This window comes from Hippoglossus stenolepis, chromosome 1 (genome assembly GCF_022539355.2).
Source record: "Hippoglossus stenolepis isolate QCI-W04-F060 chromosome 1, HSTE1.2, whole genome shotgun sequence".
Classification (NCBI taxonomy): Eukaryota; Metazoa; Chordata; class Actinopteri; order Pleuronectiformes; family Pleuronectidae; genus Hippoglossus; species Hippoglossus stenolepis.
In genome coordinates, this window is record NC_061483.1 from 12,522,278 (window position 1) to 12,543,006 (window position 20,729).

The 20,729-nt window shown below is 42.7% G+C and overlaps 1 protein-coding gene across 5 annotated transcripts in view; it reads right to left on the reverse strand.

The window, feature by feature from the left end:
* The window catches only part of apba2b (amyloid beta (A4) precursor protein-binding, family A, member 2b), a 60,193-nt gene that overhangs the window by 11,382 nt on the left and 28,082 nt on the right, over positions 1 to 20,729 (reverse strand). For 2 of the 5 annotated variants that reach the window (XM_035159574.2, XM_035159566.2), the window contains 6 exons: positions 16,182 to 16,682; positions 14,732 to 15,858; positions 9,928 to 10,008; positions 8,233 to 8,272; positions 7,574 to 7,719; positions 1,453 to 1,488 (listed from right to left, as the gene is read on the reverse strand). In XM_035159574.2, the coding sequence (XP_035015465.1) occupies positions 1,453 to 1,488; positions 7,574 to 7,719; positions 8,233 to 8,272; positions 9,928 to 10,008; positions 14,732 to 15,858; positions 16,182 to 16,662 (1,911 nt within the window). In that variant the 5' untranslated portion in view covers positions 16,663 to 16,682. Of the gene's footprint in view, positions 1 to 1,452; positions 1,489 to 7,573; positions 7,720 to 8,232; positions 8,273 to 9,927; positions 10,009 to 14,731; positions 15,859 to 16,181; positions 16,683 to 18,427; positions 18,542 to 20,729 lie in introns of those variants that run through there. The other 3 variants (XM_035159582.2, XM_035159590.2, XM_035159596.2) reach the window with 3 other exon arrangements.

Here is a 20,729-nt window from a genome sequence, read left to right on the forward strand (position 1 = left end):
ATTATATCAGTGATTAGCAAATGGGCACAGGATTTGTGAGAACTATCTATTAGTATGTATGATTGCAGCAATGCTCCATATTCAAAATCCAACTCGTCTTATGGATTTGGTGCAAAACAGTGAACAGATTTTTTCATCCAACGTGAGAAGAGAATCAGTCGTCTGTTTAACTGAAGCATCCAGAAGTCTTGAGGGAAGAAATTCAGTGATTCCGAGAGCAGATACTAAAATATGACGCTTATCACTGACATACTTGATTGAAGCCAAACTGATATAAAAGATATCCCATATGAATAGAAGATAAAAAAGAAAAACTAAGCGAAACAACAGAACGTGACCAGAAGTACCATGCTCCCAAAAAAATAACCATTTAAACGATGTGGGCCAGAATTTATTTTTTCTTTTATGCTCTCCTTAGTTTGTAATAACATTAAGTCTTATTCCTCTTTCCACTGCAGGATCACCAGTGGGAGAAGAGGCAGGATATGACTGAGAATAACAGTGAAACTTACTTTCAGCTGTAGCTGCTTTAAACTATGTTAATAACACAGAATCTCACAAATACATAATTCAACTTACTGGAGGGTGATGGCAATGTAAGTGCAATGTATAAATAAGTAGTTGAAAATAGTGTTTATAGTGTTTTTGCAAACACATTCTAGTTGCAGCAGATGATGACATAAGCGTTGTAGTGTGATAAGTGCTTCTTCTTTGCTTTTCTCTTGTTTTAAATCAAGTTGTTTTTCTTTGGCCCTAAGGTGAAATGCATTCATTTTTTATATTTAGTATGTTTTGCTCTAAACCAAAACAAAATTCTGTTATCTTTTCTCGTGATCTCGGTAAATTCATAGTGTGAAATACAGGAATTAATTACAGATCAGATACAACTAATATATCAGCGCTTGGGGAGGTGGTTATTGTTGAACAATACCTCAATGTTTTGAACATACAATGTGTCATTTTTACCTGTAACATTCATCTTTGCTCTCATGGAACCATTACACAGTGTTGTTGACTCCATACAAGTCTTTCCCACAGCTTATAGTACAGGTTAATTCACCGTAATAACTAATAAATGAAACCAGAGAAATAGCACAGACTGGTGAATAGTTTCCAACTGACCTTGTGTTCACATGAAAACTCACACCAGATTCTGCTCTTAGTGTACAATACTGTATGGACCTGTAAACCCTTAGTGGGACCTCAGTTTGAAAACCTCTCCTGCTTTTAAGCACAAAAAGTTGTGCATTGAACAAAACATCTTTGCCTGAGCTCTTGAAATAAACGTGACAAAGATTTGTTAAACTCACTGTATGAACTCAGGAATGTGCAGGACACAGATGAGAAAGAGGCAACGCAGACGCACACAGGCCGGATGCAATGCAAAAGAAAAAGGTGAGAGTGGAGGGAAAGTGGCTTAAGGGTCTTCTTTTTGCTCTGTTTATTACACACCGCCTTTTTCTTGATTTTGGCAGCCTTCTGTACCCTCTGGCAGGCAGCAGGCAGGCGGTGGGATGGGACAAGGTCAGCAGATACAGGAGCACAAAACACAGAAGGAGGAGGAGGAGGAGGAGGAGGAAATAAAGAAGGTAAATAAAAGAAGGTAAGACAGTAAAGCCTCAAACCAAACGGCAGGTGCTATCGCTGCTCTCTGGGAAAGAGAGAAAGACAGAGGAAAAGAGAGAGAGAAGTGGTGTGGGTGGGTGGGTGGGGGTGTGTGTGTGTGTGTGTGTGTGTGTACCTGTATATGCATGTGTGTGTTTTTGGAGGTAGCGTTTTGCACAGCCGTGTTGGTTATCAGATACAAATCAAAACAGCAATTACAGAGGATAGTAATTGCTTTTTCTAATTTTTAAATACAGCAAATGAAAAGCGTGCAGACATGGATTGACACAGTTCCTGCGTTCTTGACGTCTATATAAAGCTCAAATATGAGATTCAAGAGGGTTTTTAAATGCTTTTTTTGATTTCTTTAATCAGTTTGATGTGTCAAGTGTCAGTTTTTGTTGTCAGAACATTTACCCAAAAAAGAAAGACAGTGGGTAATGCTCTTATTTCTAAAAGCTTCAATATGGGATAAAGGCTTTTAAAGGTTTTTTGTTTTTATTTTGATTTTCCTTCTTCAAAACTGCTGCACTATTTTCGCAATGTTTCTTCAACACATTTTGATCTTGGAAGAAAAATCTAAAAGTTCCGAAATGTTGGAAGTTGAGTTTCAAGAGAAACTTTAGGGACTTACATCTGCACTCCGATTGCAGTCTATTATTTCAGAGTTGAGTGTATGACACCCACTTTTCGGGGATTTGCCCTGATATTTGTGAGCATTGTCCCGCAGTTCTGATCTGAAACTCCGAAACTGATGGTCGGAAAAAAGTCCTGGAGGCACGGGCATTTGCGCCTAACCTATTGTTGGCTCTTTGATGAAATCAGTCCAATCACATGTCCTATACAAGGTTATTTGGGATTGACAGGCTGCTCCACCAGTAGAGCTCAACAGCGTGGTTCTGTGGTTTGATCATCAGCCATAATATTTTTTACCATCCAAGTAGACTTACCAGAACATGGCATGATACTTATCCCAGACATCCCAGCTCACGAGTCAATAATACAGGTCAATAATTCAGGTTGTGTGTGTGGATCTATAGACACCATTACCCGGAAAAAGAGAACAAATAAACAACACTCACAGAGGCAGGGGACGGGGCAAAGCCCTGAGCGAGGATTCAAATTGTGTGCTTGTTTTTTTTTTGTCTAGACTGCATCAAAAGAAATTCAAGGCTGAGTCACTAATGGAGCTTGGATCAAAATGGAGGCGGTTTTACACAGTTAATGTTTTTGATAAGTTCGTCAGGAAATCTTCTGTTGGACTCGGCCCTGCAGCTGCTGGACTCTTTTTCGGGTTCTCTGAGCACTTAGACCCAAATCAGCAAATCTTTTGTGTCAGGTTCAAGCTGAGCTGTGGCGCCCTCTCTTCATCAGCCGTCGACTGGAGGAAATTATCTTATTTGTGAACATGAGGTTGGATATCTGCATGAGTCACTGTGCAAGAGCTGTGCAAGAGCTGTAAGTCGAATTGGGGGAAAAAACAGCAGAGTAAACAGCCCAAAGGGGGGGAAGTCTGTTTTTTCGGGGGTTTCACTTTGTAAAGTTTCCTCCTCCGTGACCGGCTCTAATGCAAAGACGGGCATCTGAGGCTTTCAGCTGCATCTACTGCTCTGCTGAGCAGCGGAGCAGGAGGGGGGAGGGTTAGACAGCAGGAACGAGTGAGTGTGTAGCTGCATAAATATTACATCAAACAGAGAGCATCACGCCAAAAAGATCTGCATAAATAACCAATACTGGCTTGCTACAATTTATGTGGCAAACTTGAGTTTGCTCAGTTCAGCACTGCAGAGTCTGAGTGCCGCCCTGTACTTGTACGCACAACTTATCGGGATCCTGGATGCTCTGCAAAAATATACATGACTGCTGCACACTGCACACATGGTTCATTGGATCTGTGAGCAGTGGACCGTTTCAATGTCAAAGACTAAATGTGCACTTATTTGATTTGTCCACCAGGAACAAATAGATTGCGGTCAACTTCTTGTTCGGTGGACTCGTTCTGAGCAGAAGGAAACAGGAAAAGGGTGAAAGCAATCGTTTGTCATGGTTTTAATCCTGACAAGACGTTTCCAGGTTAGGAAGCTGTGCATGACAGAGAGGGAGTGAGGAAGAGTAGAACCAAACACAGATTGGACAGATGTGGACATGATGGGCATCCTCACTCAGTGAAAAAGTTCTGAAACCAGCGAACACGCAGGAAAACTATGATTCTGGTCTGTAACTTTCCCTGTCGTCCTTTTTTTTTGGTTTCAGAGAGACGTTTGATTTTAAGTTATGAGTGTTCAGAATGAATCTAGAAATGAATCTTTAACAAGACAGAATTTCCACTTTGTCAGTATCGGATTAAAAAAACTACATAATGTGAATTTGAAGTCTTTCATGCCACATTCATGGTTACTATGCCGACCATGTGTACTTACTATTCCCAGCTCAATATTAAAGCAAAACAAGTGCTGTTTGGTAGGACTGTAGGGAGGATGTTAGCATCAGACCCTCTTGTACTATTTTCTTTCAACACATTCAACAATTTAAACTCTGAAAGATATTAATATAAACATATTTTTTGGTTTTAGGCCAAACTGATGTTTCACTCAGGAAATGTGCTTGACAACATTTAAAACGTTCACATTATTTCATGTTGCAGACAAACATGTTTGATGTATATTTCTCAAAGATAGGAGTCAAAATAAGTATTGATTTTGTATCTGTACTACATTCCTGCTGTTGTATCAGTCTACACAAATGTATCTCCATCACATTCCAGCAGATTTGCATCATTATATAAACTCCAGCAGGCATCAACCGCTCTTCAGCCACACTTTGATATACATTGAGACTCATTTATGAGCCTGCACGAGAACTAATGACCCTCAATCCTATAAGTAGAAGTGGGACAAATTACAGTGAAGCCTGTAAAATTGAAAGATAGGACTGAGTGGTAGGACCAGGGAAGTATGAGGATGAGCCATAATTATCAGTCTGGCTCTTAATTAAACATGTCTCTCTATTTTTATTTACCTAACATAACACAAACCTAAAAGTGTCTGAATTAGAGCCAACCAAAGACAGATCTCTTCACCAAAAAAACAACTACAGCTCATTGAAACTGGCCTCTATGTACTTTTTCACTCCATACTTCTGAACTAATAGTTCAGATTCCATGTGTCCGCATTTTTTCTCTACTCTTTTAATTCCCGACCTATCCCACGAGACAGCTGTTGGCTTTTTTACAAGTTTCTGTAAGATGTGTACTTTTCTAAAAGTAGTCCACGACACAGGAGGTCATTCAATATTTAAAAATACCAGCCAGGCTTGTGTTCACATGATCGGGAGATAAAAGAGAACATGTTTGGGTAGAAACTGTGCAACCAAACAGGCTTAGAAAGAGGCAAAGTCCAGAAATCCTCTGGACCCAATCTATATCCTGGAGTTTGTGTCTGAAATGCAAAAACGTGTGTAAAAACTCTCTCCAGAAACAGGGAGTTATTGAGTTTCTCTAAGGCCGGACACAAGCACTTTGGACAGTGATGAACAAAACAATCAAGCTCATCAAAAATATTATGAGTCAAGCTCCTCTAAGCTGCACTGGACCCATCCGCAGTATCTCTCTGAGACTGCACGGAGGACATCATCATCACAACATTATTAGAGAACAGCAGGGATCAACAAGGGAAATATAAGGTTCACATGTCAGCGGCCCCATTATCCTGCCGGCTGTGTCAGACACATGCCCCGCGGCCTAATCTGGATAAGTTCTTCAGCTGCACTAAAAGGCCACGCATGCCTTGTATATGAACAGGATTCCAAACAGCCTGATGTCCATTTCAATTTTATAAGGAGCAATCAGGACCCGGTTTAAAAATAGCTACTAATCCTGCTTTTCACAGTACGTTTGAGACATGAGAGATGTATTCAGACACCGTGTGACAAATAGGGTCAAACATGCAGTGTTAGCCATGTAAAGCTGCTTAACAGGTCTTCTGTATAGATTACAATTATAAGTTGGTGAATAAAATAAATCAGGGCAGTTGCCGAAAAAACCCTACGTCACTTATCTTTCACTATAACACACATCATTGACTGTTGATTGACTACATTTTGTGATTCTTCTTTGACTCTCACTGTTCACCGTCACTACAGCTTGATACAATGTTGTGTCATTTTTGCCACCGGGAACAAGCTAAATGTAGCAGTGAGTGCTAACTAATAAAAGCCTGTGTAATAGTATGTGGTGGCACATTGCCGGTATCTTATCAGTGTTTTTTTCCGAATCCAGACAACCAGTGCTTTGGTAACTTGACCATTCATATGGTCTAAGTCACATCTGCTCAGTTTAGTGCAGTTTCGTTGTTGTTTAGTTGTTGAGGGACGCACTGGAAACAGGTTGACTGTCACTTAAAAAATAACCAGCCTTTATTCATTCATATTATTATAAAGTTTTTGTTTACGTCTATGGACAGAGAGAAAACATGAGTAAGGGATGGAAGATAGAGCTCAGGGAGGGACAGGAGGAGAGGAGGCAAGGAGAGAAGGAGAGAGCGCAGAGAAAAGACAGAAAGATGGAAAAAAAATTGTGATGGGACCCGGGTGGCCTGATTCAAGCCGTAGTTGCAACATACTACAAATGTTAAGATTGCAAAATTTGTTCTATTAGCCATTAGCCAATAGACCAAAAACTGAACTTTAAACTCTGGACCTAAATTCAGGTGGTAGGCTGTATCACTGTGTTACTGGCTGGTCAAACCAAACTTGTGTAAACCATTCACTTGTGCATTAAGAGCATTAGTTATCAGTACAATGAGTTCTAAGAGGAGAGACGGTCACTCACATCGTTGTTTATTAATAAGTTACAGTGTCTGGTTGACTTCCAAACTTGCAGATTCGTTCAAACATAAGACAAATGTAAAACACAAACCACTACAGGTCGACTCGGTTGTTGTCGTCGTCTACATGTTTGATTGTCTATTACCTGAATAATTGTCCAAATGTTCACAGCTGTTCAGGCTGAATCAGTGTTACACAAGGGGACTATCAAGTAGTTCCAGCAATTAATGGGCCAGAGGAAAAACAGTGAGAAACTGAAAGTCAATTTTGCACAATCCTGTTTGCTTTTCTACCTGGTTCTGAAGAACAGCGTCAGATCAGGCAAATACAACCAGTCAAATGAGAAAAAACGACATAACTGTTTGAAGCACATTGATCCTTTTGTGCGTTGATGTTTTAGTCTGATGTAATAAATTAATAACAAGTAGAATAAAAAACTCCACGCTGTTTCCACATAGACAATCTACTGACTGTATCAGGGTTAATTTTTTCTCCCATAGAACAAAGATTTGTTTATCTAGTTCATGCTCTTTGTTCTCTCATCACTGCTCCCTCTCCCACGTTCATTTCCAAACTCTCTCATCTCTCGACCCCGCCTTTCTCTTTTGTTCAATATCTCTCTTTTTTTTTTTAACTATTCAGAAAGCCAACAACATAACTTTGTTTCTAATGTTAATTAAGTACAAGAATTGTCCACCTTTCATCCCAACATTTATACTAATGGGACCCATTACCTCCTTATTTTATGAATGAAGCAGCTGCAGTGTCTGTGTTTGACCAGTCAGCAACATTAAGCCCAGCAGACTCCATCCCAACCGCGCCTGAACTAATTTAAAGTCTCACTCCTGGACCAGAAACTATTGTGCAGCAGCTAAATATAGTTTCTGGTTTCTCTTGAGCAAAGGAAAGTAAAGGTCCTGGGTTCCTTGGAAGGGTTTTGGTCCCTGGGAAAGACTGTGGAGTGGAAACAGCTACTAAATCCCCCTGAAGGTTATATTGCCTCCTAGATTAGATCTGTATCACTCATCCAGGGGAAAACAGCAGCATAACTGAAGAAAACACGGCCTGCTGATTATGGAATGGTTTGTTTCTCTGCATGTTTGAGTCAGTGTGCCTTGATGTGAGTGGGTTTGTTTTTCAGTACCTTGACTCTGCTGACAGCCTCCTGCGCCTGCATCATGCGTATGTTCTTGGACGGGTTCCTCTCAGACAGCAGCTGAGTGGAGCCCAGGTAGTTAGCAGCAAAGATAATTCCATCAATCAGGTCTTCTGGCTCACACGGTCCTGGGACTAGGCCAGAGGCAAAGGAGACGGTGGTTAGCGATGGAGACATGGGGGAAGAGAGAGTGTGGTTAGACTGAAAGGGTCGGCTGTGCGAGGGGTGAGGGTATTATTTGTAATCACTCCAGTCGACGTGCAGTGTGGTGGAAATAGAGCCAAACACTGTTTCTCTGGAGATGGAGAGATGATGATGACAGGCCGGGTGGGACTGAGCGGCGAGATGGCCACAGGCTGTGAGCTAATGGAGGTGCAGAGCTGTGGGGAGGCCGGGCTGAGATTAATCTGCCTCTGTGATATGAAGATATGGACTCTCAGACGCCCAGTCAGGGGGCAGACAGGCAACTCAGCCCCTCACACATTATTAGAGCCAGAATCCGCCCAGAGGCAGCGAGAGAAAGCTGGAAGAGTTTTATCAGGCCTGTGATGTGACAGACTGAGGCCTGAGCAATACATGGAATTGTTCCACGCAATTATAATATTTAGATTTTATCGCCAAACAGATGTGCAGAGAGATGAACTTACCGTCGACAAAGCTGGGGAATGATGCACCCTTCTTCGTTGGCTGTAAGACAGAAACATGACAAGACAGATAAACCGATGTGAGTATGTTTACAGTGAATTAAACATGACTGTGGAGGTAAAACAGTAAAATCCACCAATCAAACCCTTCGATCCGAATGAAATGTTTGGCTGGCATGCCTGTCCGCCACTTGTTTATGAGAAGTCGCCCTGCTACCACAAAAATAGTCGTTTTCAGACATGTCCTGCGAAGGAACGCTGCAGAATTGGGTCTGGACTTTTTCCGCAGCTTGCCTTTCACACATGATCAACACAGCAGGAGGCTCTCTGCTCTGACGTGTTCACAACAGCAACAAACTCTCCGCAGGATTCAGGCTAGTGGTGGTGCAGTAGGCAGTGCTAGGTTGTAATGTAAATTTATTCTTCTCTGGAGATCATGTGATTTTGTTTATATCACATCGACACCTGTGTCGGCTCTTATCACCACAAACTCTCTTGATATCTTCATCAGTGTCTTTTACTTGTATGGCCCCATTTTTCATCCTAATTTCTCCTTTAGTATTTTTCAGTTTTGCATCTGTCGCGTGTTAAAAGCGTCATCAACCCTCCACTTGGTCGCTGTGAATCCAGGGAGGGATCTCCTGCTGTGTTCTCACATCAGATCCTCCGGACTTTCTGTGGACTTAGGGCTAGGCGGAGAAAGTCCGCACAAACTCTGGAGGATCTCACTCGGACATTTGCATTCACACATCCACGTCCTCCAGAGAAATTGCGGAGGATCTCCGGAGTTCAGTGCATGTCTGAAAGCAGCTTAGCTGGGTTGTTTTAATGACCTTGTCTCTCCATCATTGGCATCAATGTTGCTTTCAGCAGCAGGTTTGATGTGATTCTACTTGACTTGCAGAGATGCAAATCATCCCACCCTCACCTGGTTTCAAAGATTGATGACGCAAAGGGCATTTAGAAAATTCTGTCACGTACAGTGCGGCCAGGAAACTGGCTAAACTCTTGATCCCTGTAGAGAAATTCCCTTTGGTGCTTCTGCTTAGAATAGGCATCATAAATATTCAGACTTTTCTATTTTCTTCTGCAGTGTCCTGCCCTGAATTCACACAGCTACATGCATTTACACCTCAGTACTTCTTATGCTGCAGGAGATGTGTACATGCACTTTGCTCAAGGGGACTTCAAAAGTGGGTGTAGACAGGGTGCAAATCATTATCCATCCACTTCACACACTGGGATAAACTGTGGAGGGTGCACGACAGAGGATTTAGAGGAGGCTACAGAGGCCACAGAGCGAGCTGTGAATAGTAATTCAAGGGATTCAAACACTGGATCTGTAGGATGCTGCTCACTATACATTCGCAAAGTTTACACCACCACAAGGACACACTACTGTGGGTGGAGCCTGTGCAGGAAACGTCAACCGCAGACATCCCTGTGAAAAATGGCTCTCATAAAACCTAGGCAGACACGCTACTAAATTACCAGGACGCTATCACGCCGTAAGCAGAGGACATGAGCTGATGTTGTAATTACACAATTACTCAGACATTCACACACACATGTACACACAACCAGGCTTGCACACATACACAACGCCGCTGTCTCCCGCTAATGTGTAAAAAAAACACACAACAGATCTAAAAGATGATGAAGGATTCGCTGCAGACAGAATACACAACAACATCTTACCTCTGGTACATTGTTGTTCTCCAGGGGGACGTTGAGGTCGGAGCGCTGCTGCTTTCTGGGTTGCTCTGCACCATTGCTCACCTGGCAGGTCACCACACAAGAGCAGGTGTGAGTGGATAAGAAGTAGAATAGAATTTTAAAAAAACAATAAAAAGGCATGCTCAACATTTCCTCTGTGCTTCTGTAGCTTGTAGCTAGGTTGGAGGAAAGGTCAAGAGACTCACACGTGGATGGCTTTGAATGTTTGTATGCTCAGTCTTGTATAAAAAAGGTTCCTCTGGGCATGATAACAAATATCTCTCTGCTTAGGCTCTGAAGTGGGGAACCAAGGGGGTTATGTTTTCACCCCCTTGTCTGCTTGTTGTTGGTTTGTTTGTTTGTTTACAAAATTACACAAAAACAACTGAATAGATTCACACAAAACTTAGTGGAAGGATGAGGTATGTGTTGATCCGGATCACTTTCTCTAACATTGCAAGATAAGGCCTTCTTCACCATTTTCCCAGGGGATAATTAATGGATCTTGGTGAAAAAAAATCTGGCACATTTAGGGAACGGATATTTATAGTGTGTGAAATTTGGTGCAGCTTGGTTGAATATAAGGGGACTGTTGGGCCTTGGCAGAGGGATGTGCTCTGCTGAGTGCCATGCTAGTTTCTTTTAATGATGGACAAATGATCATTACTGCTTTTATTTTCGAGCCAACTAATGGTTTGTTTCTCTAGCCTTGACGACCACTTAAAGCGCTTTACTGTACAGTTTTGCCAATCAACCATTCACCATGTGCAGCCCCTTCTCTATCATATGTCAGCATACACACATACACTGTCGGTTCAGCTGTCAGGAGCAATTTGGGGTTCCGTATCTTGCCCAAGGACACTTTGGCACACGGAACAGGGGAGACTGGGATCAAACTGCCAACCCGCTCTACTTCCTGAGCCACAGCCACTCCTCATTGTTTGCCTGACGTTCCTTGAAATCTCTCGACCCTCTTCATTTATAAAATACAGCAGTATGGGTTCTCGTGAACGTTAAATATGAGCACATTATAAATTCAAACCTCAATGCACTGGTTACCTGTGGATTTCAGAATTGATTTGAAAGGCTTTGTGTTTCTGTTATGATGACGTGGATTGATTTGTATGTTCAAAAGCTGGTTGAGCCCATGCTTGTAATTTTACTGACAGTGACAATGGGATACTGTGTGTTCCTCAAATCTGAGCAAAGAACAGAATACAATCATTTATTTTCACTATATTTTGTTCACCTCAAAAAAGTAATTCAATTTTGGAAACGTGATCCAATTCTTACACAAACATAATCTCAGCCAGTTAACCCTCCTGGTAAGAAAATATATAAATATGTCATAATTTTGTTCTGCTCCAGCTTGTAGGCGGATATTTCTCTTGTGCAGAAAAATGAAAGATGTTTAATGATTCCTGTGCAGAAAAGCTGAAGGAGGACGCCCCTAACGTGAGGAGGATTGTTTACCCTGCGATTGTTTCATGGCTGAAATATGCAAAAGTAAAATTACTTTTTCACAGAATACACAGAAAACTGCTCGTCAATTGAAATATAACAGCGAGTCCTCATTAATTGTTTTTCTGCAGCATTTGAGTCAGGTTGAATAGCTCTGACAAGCGGACCGATTGGAGGAGGTGCAGCCTGTTCTTGCTACATTTTCCAGATTTACCATCCCTACCTTTAAACATGTATCCAACAAGTCTCATCCAACCAGACCAACAAGTCCCGGACATGAAACAAAACAAAAAAATACAACAGCTAGAGCTCTCTGGAACAACACCAGATGATAAACCTGAAGAATCATATATGATAATCTTGCTTACAAAAAAAAACATACAAACCAAACCAAAACACGGACAGGGGTAAAAACATCACCTCCCTGGTGGAGGTAAGAAACAAAAAAATCATCCGTTAACAGCTGAAGCCTTCTTTTAAAGATAAGCTGCTGTCGGGCACATGGACACGTTTTGTCTTTCACTCGTCCTTCAGCCGGCTCTTTCTCTTGTCTCTTCTCTCATCATATATGTATTAATATGTACAGTATGTCCATCATATAATCCCACAGAGGGAGGATTACATTTATTCCCCTGGATATCCATTCTACCATCCACAACTCCTCATTAACATCCTCCTGCCAATAAAAACCTCCTCCTCCTGGCAGAGACAAAGTGAACTTCAGAGGAACACGCTGTGCTGTTGTGCATTTGGAAATGAAATTAATTATGACAAACATGACATCAGCCGCCTCCTTAGCAAAAAGAAATCGAAACATGCAGCCCCCATCAGTTTTCATCGTGTTGCCCGATGAATTGTGCAAACAACCATTAAAGATGAGATTTGTGTTTTCTGTTGTTGGATGGGATGGAATGCTAAATGCTCGACAAAACTATTGTCATGTGCAGAATCCCCAGTGATCCGTTAAGCCTTTAACACGCCTTCATCTGTAATAACAAATGTTCAACATGTAGAACTTCATCATCAATCAGTCAGCACTGCATGAATTTGAACTCATTAACATAATAGATGCATGAGAGCACCACTGAAATAAACTGGCAGCTTCTACCAACGTGTGTGATCACAACAGGACAAAGTTAGCGGGATACTTCATAAATGATGTAACATATGCTACTCCTCTGGTTAGCACCTTCAGCTAAAGGTAACACTGAGGCCACTGAGTTCCCTTGTCGAACACAGTGATAAAATATGATTGATTCAAAATAGAATTACATATTTCAGACGGGCTTAACACTGACACACGGGTGCAGCACAATTTAAAATGAGATTAAAATCCGGTGTTATACTTTACTTTGCCCAAATATGTCACACCAACACACTGTGCACCTTGATGACTTGCCTCTGTTTTGTTACTCTAATCCTTTGGCTTCACAGTTTGCAGCAAAGCTGATTCTAAATTCATCGTTGTCCCAGTTCGTTTGAGGTTCAAGTTGAAGTCGTGCGGAGAGAACATTTCATTGATAGCGAAGGACAAAACCCGAGAATCATTTGAGTGAGACTGGGAATCGTCTGAATCTGCAGTGTTCTTTCTTTCAGTTTAATCTAGTTACGCAGAGTGACCCAGTTCTGTGTTACGAATGAGGCACACACAGCGAATGTACATGCACATGTGCACATTGTGGAGCAGGTGTGTATCACCAGGATGCCCACAGGAGACCATCACTGTTCTCCTTTTACCATCTGACTTTTAGAAGATGGGGGAGCCCAGCATGTGTTTGAGTCTATCGTGGTGTCTGTAGAGTGAGTGTGTGTGTGAGCGTGTGTGTGTGCAAATACACTCCACACACTGCATTCATGCAGTATGAGGGAGAGAGACGAGGAGCAGGACATCTCAAGGTAACGTGGGGGAGGGGTGAGGCTCCAGCTATTCTCTGGATGGTAATGTGGAGCATGTCACCTGTAACTCATCTCCAGCTCCTCACCACAAAGATCCTTTAAACACCCCCAGTGCTACAGAGCAGTAAAGTAACCTGATTATACAGAACATTTTCTAAATGGGCTCTGACCAGATTAACCTTGTTGTGTTACTATTATGTTGTAGTGTTTATTACATCTTCCTTCTGTTCATCTTAGAGCCTTTGTTTCCACTTTACCTACAGAGGAAAATTTAATCAGACGATTAATGAAAGTAAGGACAAATATATTTTTGCATGAGAATTAATGCAGTAACTTAAATGTAACCCTTTTTGAAGGTAATGGTGAAAAATGATCTTTATTATTGTTTGAATTAACTGCATGAGCTATATAATGGGTATTCCTTTGTATATTTAGAAATCTCCAATGTGTTAGTTTCTTAGTTGATGCAGATACATTAACACAGTTTTTACACCTAACAGGAGAGCAATGGAGTCCATGCACACCACAGCTAATAAGCGCCTTCATATATCTTTTTTTATGTTGTACTGTATGTTTTATATTTTTTATGTTATGATGGTTACAATAACACCAGTTTCAGTAATCTCCCTTTTCATTACACTAGAAAAAACGTTGCAATCTACTAAAGCAATTTCATTTGCAAACTCTCTGGCAAACATTATCACTGGACTGAAAATTGTTAACATGATTACAGTTTTGTTTTTGGTTATGAACTAAACAAGGCAATCCCACTATAGTAACTACAGTGCAGCGGCTGTGGCTGAGGGGTAGAGAATCCTCAGTCTTCCCCATCTGCATGCCGAAGTGTCCTTGGGCAAGATACTGAATCCCTAAATGGCCCCTCATAGATGTTGAATGAACGAATTGTAAGTCGCTTTGGATGAAAGCGTATGCCAAATGACATGTAATGTAATGTAATGCATACCTTCACCCGACACTCCCCTTATGAAACCATGTTTAAATTCACTTAGTCAAGATTTTCGAATCTACACTTAACTGCACACACTCGTAAATATCAGTTCCCAAAACATGCCAGATTTTTTTCATCAAGAATCTTAAATCATTGTCTGAGAAATCACCCAAAACGGTGAAAAATGCCCCATCTCTCAATGTTAAAGAAAGTGACAAAAATTCATCCTGGATTACCCTGCACCCTGATCCAGATCTGCACAGAAACCTAATGTGTTCTTCCCTGACGCATCTCATCTTAAGTTTTGTTGTAATCTGTGCTGTAGTTTTGCTAACTGTAGCTTGATAACAAATCGTGGTGCAGCTGCACACATGTGACCTCAGATGCTTGTATAAAGATAAAAGCAAGTATAATTGTGTTTAGGTGAATGTGGACATTGTAAAACAACATCCGTGTTCTTCTGTTTCACACACAGCTCACCTGCTCCTGAGCCCATCTCTGTCTGTCTTCAGGGGAACGTGGATGCACCTTGATCGCCCTCTGGAGGTCAGGGTTGTTGTGGTGCATGGAGGGGAGATTCAGAGACTTGGGCCTGCTGTCGTGCCGGTGGTGAGCAGGTGGGTAGGGGGCCGGGTCGGGCTTGGCGAGAGAGTAGTCACTCGGTGCGGGGTCCTGCAGCAGCTCATCTGGGCTTTGGTCGGTACCGCTGCTTAGACTCCCCATGCTCATACTCATCTTGATCTCAGCGACAATTTGGTCAATGTCCTCCTCAGCCTCCTCCCCCGTCTCCCCCTCTACCACCACCACTTTACGGCCACGGTACGGAGAGACTCGCACTGAGTTCCCATTGTCCTCGGGGGCATAGTAGTCTCCGGTGTAGGCCCTTTCGTGTCTCTCCTCCTCGTCACCTTCCTCATCTTCCTCCTCATTAGGGCAGTACTCCTCACTCTCTGCCTCCTCCTCCTCACCTCGGTTGTGCAGGGGGTCTTGCAGGGAGGGTTTGTGGTGGTGATGGTCCAGGATGGGTTCAGGCCTTCCGTTGTATATCTGCTCATCCGGATCTTGCTCCACCACTTCGCAGCGAACCTTCCCCTCTTCCTCAACCCACTCCTCCACCCTGTGCCTCTCTCGCCCAGCCCACTGGTCCTGCCTGACCTCGCCCTCCCCTCTCCACTCCTCCCTCGCATTTTCATCACCCTCTGTCCACTCTTCCCTAGCCTCTTCCTCCTCTTCTCTCCACTCTTCCCTAGGCTCCTCCTCCTCTTCTCTCCACTCTTCCCTAACCTCTTCCTCCTCCTCTCTCCACTCTTCCCTCACTGCTCCCTCTCCCTCCTCATCTTCCACCCATTCTTCCTCTCTTACCTCTACCTCTACCCCTCCCTCACCCTCTCCCTCTCCCTCCACAGCCCAACCTTCCACAGCCTCCTGGCATTCGTCTGTGTGGGGTTCAATGGGCTGCGTGGGGCTGGCGCAGTCCCCCTGGCTGTGGCTCTGGCTGTGGTTGCAGTCACCCTGGCTGCTACAGTCCATAACACCCTCCAGGTAGCTGTCGTCCTCTGGGCAGTAGCGAATGTAGTAAGTCACACCCTCGTCTTCCTCTGCCAGTCCTGGGGTGTTTATGGTCACAAACAGACATGTTTCTTAATATCTTTGGGTCATCTCTGAATCATATTTGATTCCCCATTAATCTCAAACCACTTAATAACACTGGGAGGCATGGTTTTCAAGTTTGTTTTCATGTGGGGATTGACATGAAAGAAAGTGTATACGAAACATAAAGATCCTCTTTTTGTTTGCCCAACATTCTTATTGGGAGGCTTAATCGGAATCTAAATAATTAGTAGAATTGATGATGCAAAATAATAACAATGAAAGTGGAGGAAATTCTTTCAATGCTTACAATAATGAAGATTGTTGACGTCACACTCACCGTCATCATAGTCTTCCTCGTCATCTGAGGTGTTGTTGATATAGTCAGAGCTGGAGTCATCATCCAGGCTGTCAGCTCCACCGTGGACGTCTGCCGGGTGGTGGTCGTCTTTTTCTCGTTCCTGCTCATGTTCTGGCGTAGAGTGTGTTACTGGCAGCGGATCCTCCCGTTCTGCGTCTGGTTGGGTGCTGTTCCGCTTCACCTCCACCTCTGCTTCCACATCCACATCTGAATGAACGCAACCTACGTCTTGGGTCTCGGCAGAGGAATATTGTGCCTTGCAGGAGTGGGGGAGAGGTTTCGGATCACGCCGCACTTTGGGGTAGCGAACTGGGCGTTGTCGAGGGGGGAGGGGTTTCAGGTCACATGGCTCTGTAGGACGAGGGGCAGGACAGGACACAGGACCTGGAGCAGCCATACTGCTTCCTCCACTCGTCCCAGGCCTCTTCCTGTGAGCCATGATTGGCGCCTTACAGGCCATGCATTTTTATTGGTTTGATCCTGGGAAAGAGAAGGAGACACGGGGGCAAAGCTTTAGAGCAACATCAAATACAACTGTTAATCCACCCATGCAAACACATACACAAGAGGCAGTGCAATAGAATTGAGTAAAAAAAGGGCTAAAGCCAGAGAGCGTTCAAGCTTTTAGGGGGAAAAGTACAACTGTGTGTTTCAGCAGGAAAGTGATACCACCCCTCATCAAAATGGCAAATTCTGCATAAAGAGGAGTACACGGAGTACATCCTTAAAAACACTATCCTGCATTTTTCTCTCAATCTTTACATTCTGCAAACCACTGCAGACTGGTTCAGTCTATCCACAGTCAGAGAAATTCTCTTGTGCCTACTTAGCACAACTTTGGCTTCAAATACACAACAGTGTGCTGATATATTGCACAGGTTTAACTTTTGAACGATGCACACAAAGAGAAGAGTCTTTCTAAGCATGCAAGCTTCACATAAACCTAAAGGGACACTGCAACACAAAGAATCAATAGTTAAATCAAGGTCATCTTCACATGTGCACTGATACCACTGGGTTTGCAAATGATCAGCTCAATCAAGACTATTATTGATTCTCCAGTAGCTTGGTGAGTGAGAATGGTCACCATGGGAGACAATGAAGGCCTCTCCTGTACGAGAGTGAGTTAAATAGGTGAGAAGACAGAAAAGTTTCTGTGGTTAGCGCGAAGACGAAAGTATCTGATGAAATAAGTGAGTGAGGAAATACGTTGCTACATCTTCAGCTCTGAAATGTCAATAACGAAATAGTTAAAAATAAAGGCCGGTCTTTTCCAGCACTTTTATGTTTAATAACAACTGTCTCTTAATAGTTGAGGGACAGCAGTCTTCTTATGGGGCGTAAATATGATAGCCTACGGTGTCTATAAAATAGTAGCTTTCTCTGAAGGCAGTCATTGGTTAAATTCAACATGGTTTCGGAATAATCACACTTGATTCATGTGAACGCAACATCTCAAGACGGAATAAAAACTCGAAAAGTCAGCAGGTAGCCAACTTGGTGGCATCATCACTTATAAACATAGTAGTAGCTTTTAATATGAACTTGTCATTGCAAACAAGTATACAAGTATTAAACTTACTTTTCCCAGTACATACATTTTCTCAAATAAGATAAAGGTATCCTACAAAACATGAATGAAAAAAACACACATAGATTACAGAATTATACCAACAAGAGCACATTTCTCTTAGCATTTTAAGTTCAGAGTATGTGTTTACTGTATATTTCTTTCTGCCAGGTGTGCCCTTGGTGCCCTGTCATCCATTTTGTCCCTGTCCCAGCTCTGTTGTGCCACCTAGTTGCCATGAACAACTGTCCTCAGAGAGATCCTGTTGCTGCTTTCCCCCATTTTACTTCCCCATAATTACATTTTCCATCACCAGTGATTACACTGCTTAATTAGCTCTGCACAACCTAGTACACCACACACACACACACACACACACACACACACACACACACACACACACACACACACACACACACACACACACACACACACACACACACACACACACACACACACACACACACACACACACACACACACACACACACACACACACAGTTGTTCACCAGGTAGCCAAGTCAGAGCACCAGTAGATGCACTGAGACAATAATTTAGTCATAAACACTAATAAATACACAGAGACACATGGACACCTATGATCAATGCACCTGACAAAATATAGAAAAAGACACATCAGGACTGTCTGTCTTACCTCAGGTCCTGAGCTGGGATGTAGGATACAAAAGCACTGGGATCCGCTGTAACAACGGCCCTACCTCCCTCCCCGTCATTGCTCCTCCCTTCCCCCACCAGCTGCTACCCAGCATGTGCCTCCCTGACTCCACCCTCCTCCTTCCTCCACATTATATTCCAGCATCCTCCTGCAGAGACCAAGCCCTGCCTCGTCCAATTCCCCCGGAGCTGAGGGTAAGGATGGGTAACTATGGGTAACCGCATCCCCTGGGAACTGATACCCTTTGACCCTCTCTTTGTTGGCTTCCATGCATTCACAAGCCCTTATTTTCTGCAGCGGTGTTGACCGACTGTTGATGCATCTGTGTTTCATATCTGTGTTATATTTTAAACAATTTTTTTCTGAATGCTACTACAGCTGCCAAGTAAATTTGGAAATCCTAGAAATCCCCAGCCAGGTGGCTTTTCCCAAATCTGCTTTGTCTGGCATGTATTTCCAATTTGACTGTGTTTATTGAATTTGCATGCATTTGTACATAAATGGTATAATGCCATAATAACAAAACACACACTCAGATCTGCCAAACCTGCTAAAGACTATTAGAACAGAATCTGAATATTCTATGTCATACAAAAAGTTAGACCGTGCTTATACACAGAGGATGTCTGAACTCGTATGACTTTTGCCTATTTGCCCTTTTACCAAGGAATCCACAACCCGACTTCAACTGAATGAGAACAATCATCCTATTCAAAACAAAGCTAAACATACAACGTTATAGTTATGACTTTGCATACAAGCTCCACCACATTTGTCATTAAAGGCAGAATCTTAATTATTATGAGCCACAAACCTATAATCAGCCACGTTACTCAACACAACATCCCTACTTTCAGATTTGGGTATAATATACTTTTGAAAACCGTATAAGCCAGCAGCTGACAGCCAGGTCCCATCGGCACATGTCTAGCCACACAACAGGTGGCTCCAGTCATCTGAAGACAGCGGCTGTCGATGTTGAACTGTCATAGAGTGAAGTTAGTGAGGGAAACCTTCCTCACAGAATCTGTTATATCTCCTTCTGCAGCAGTTTCTCTGTATTTTTCACCTCAGTACAAGTGTTTTCTACTCGTCTTTGACAGGCAAAGCACCACGGTGACACCAATTTGATCTGAGAGTTATTACAGTGGCACCGAAACTTTTTGGTTTTGTCCACCTCTGCAATGGTATTTGGAGTTGAATTCAGACGTAGCCTCAGTGATTTGTGTAACATGAAACCTTTGGGCAAATTAAAGCAACCTTAGGTGATGTGAAGTAATGCAGTCGGCCTTCGTCACCAACAGTTGATATTGGCTTTGACCATGACTTTTGAAACGCCCTATTTTTTTTAATCCCTTAACTGTCCACACTATTGTTGTGCATGTTGCATATAAGTTTTTTATATAAATATATATATATTTGGCCAGTTGTTTTTAGAGGTGGCAGAAACCCAGTCGAACTTGACCTGAGGATACTGCGGCTTCATGGTCTGCATCTTAAACTCTAGGTCAAGAGGATTGGACTTTTTCTACAACTTTAATATATCAGAATTGTTGACATTTAAACCCTCCAGCTCCGTTTACCTTTCCTCTCCTGCCCACTTTCTTCTTTCTCCTTCCCTCTTGGATGTTGTTGTCCACATTTGGACGTTTGTGTCTGTGTGTGGTTTCCTCACCAGGGGCCAGTACTACGAAGAGAGTTCAACCCAGAACTTAACCTAATCAGGCCAAGCGGTCACATGAAGCTGGTTATCAACTTGGTTAGACAACACAGGTTTGCCTCATCAAGATCTGAGCGCATGCATGAAAGGGGTGGTGTTTACGGCATGTGACCAATCACCGACATGGACAAGTTTGACTGGCAGCACAGCCGCATATTTCACATAGGAGGAGCAAACTTAAGAGTACAAGGAGAACAAACACTTTATCCAGACTAAAAGAAGCACAGTTACAGCAGCTAGATGCAGGAAGAACAGCTGGTAAAAAATCTCTGATTGTGTGAATTTGTAAGTTACCGAGCCCCCTGCTGACATTTGGAAAAAAATAAAATAAGTGGCCACGACATAATAACGAATAGGAACGAGATAAATAACTCAGGGACACGAGATATGAATCTGTTCTTTACTAACGAGACCTGTGGAACTGTAGTGAAGAAGCATCTTGGATGAGAGATGAAAAACGTTTCACTCAATCACATGATGTAGCCTCTATAATGAGCTTGAGTTTGACACACACTGTCATGCGCTGACTCTGAGGACACACTGTGGTGGCAATGTTTGCAA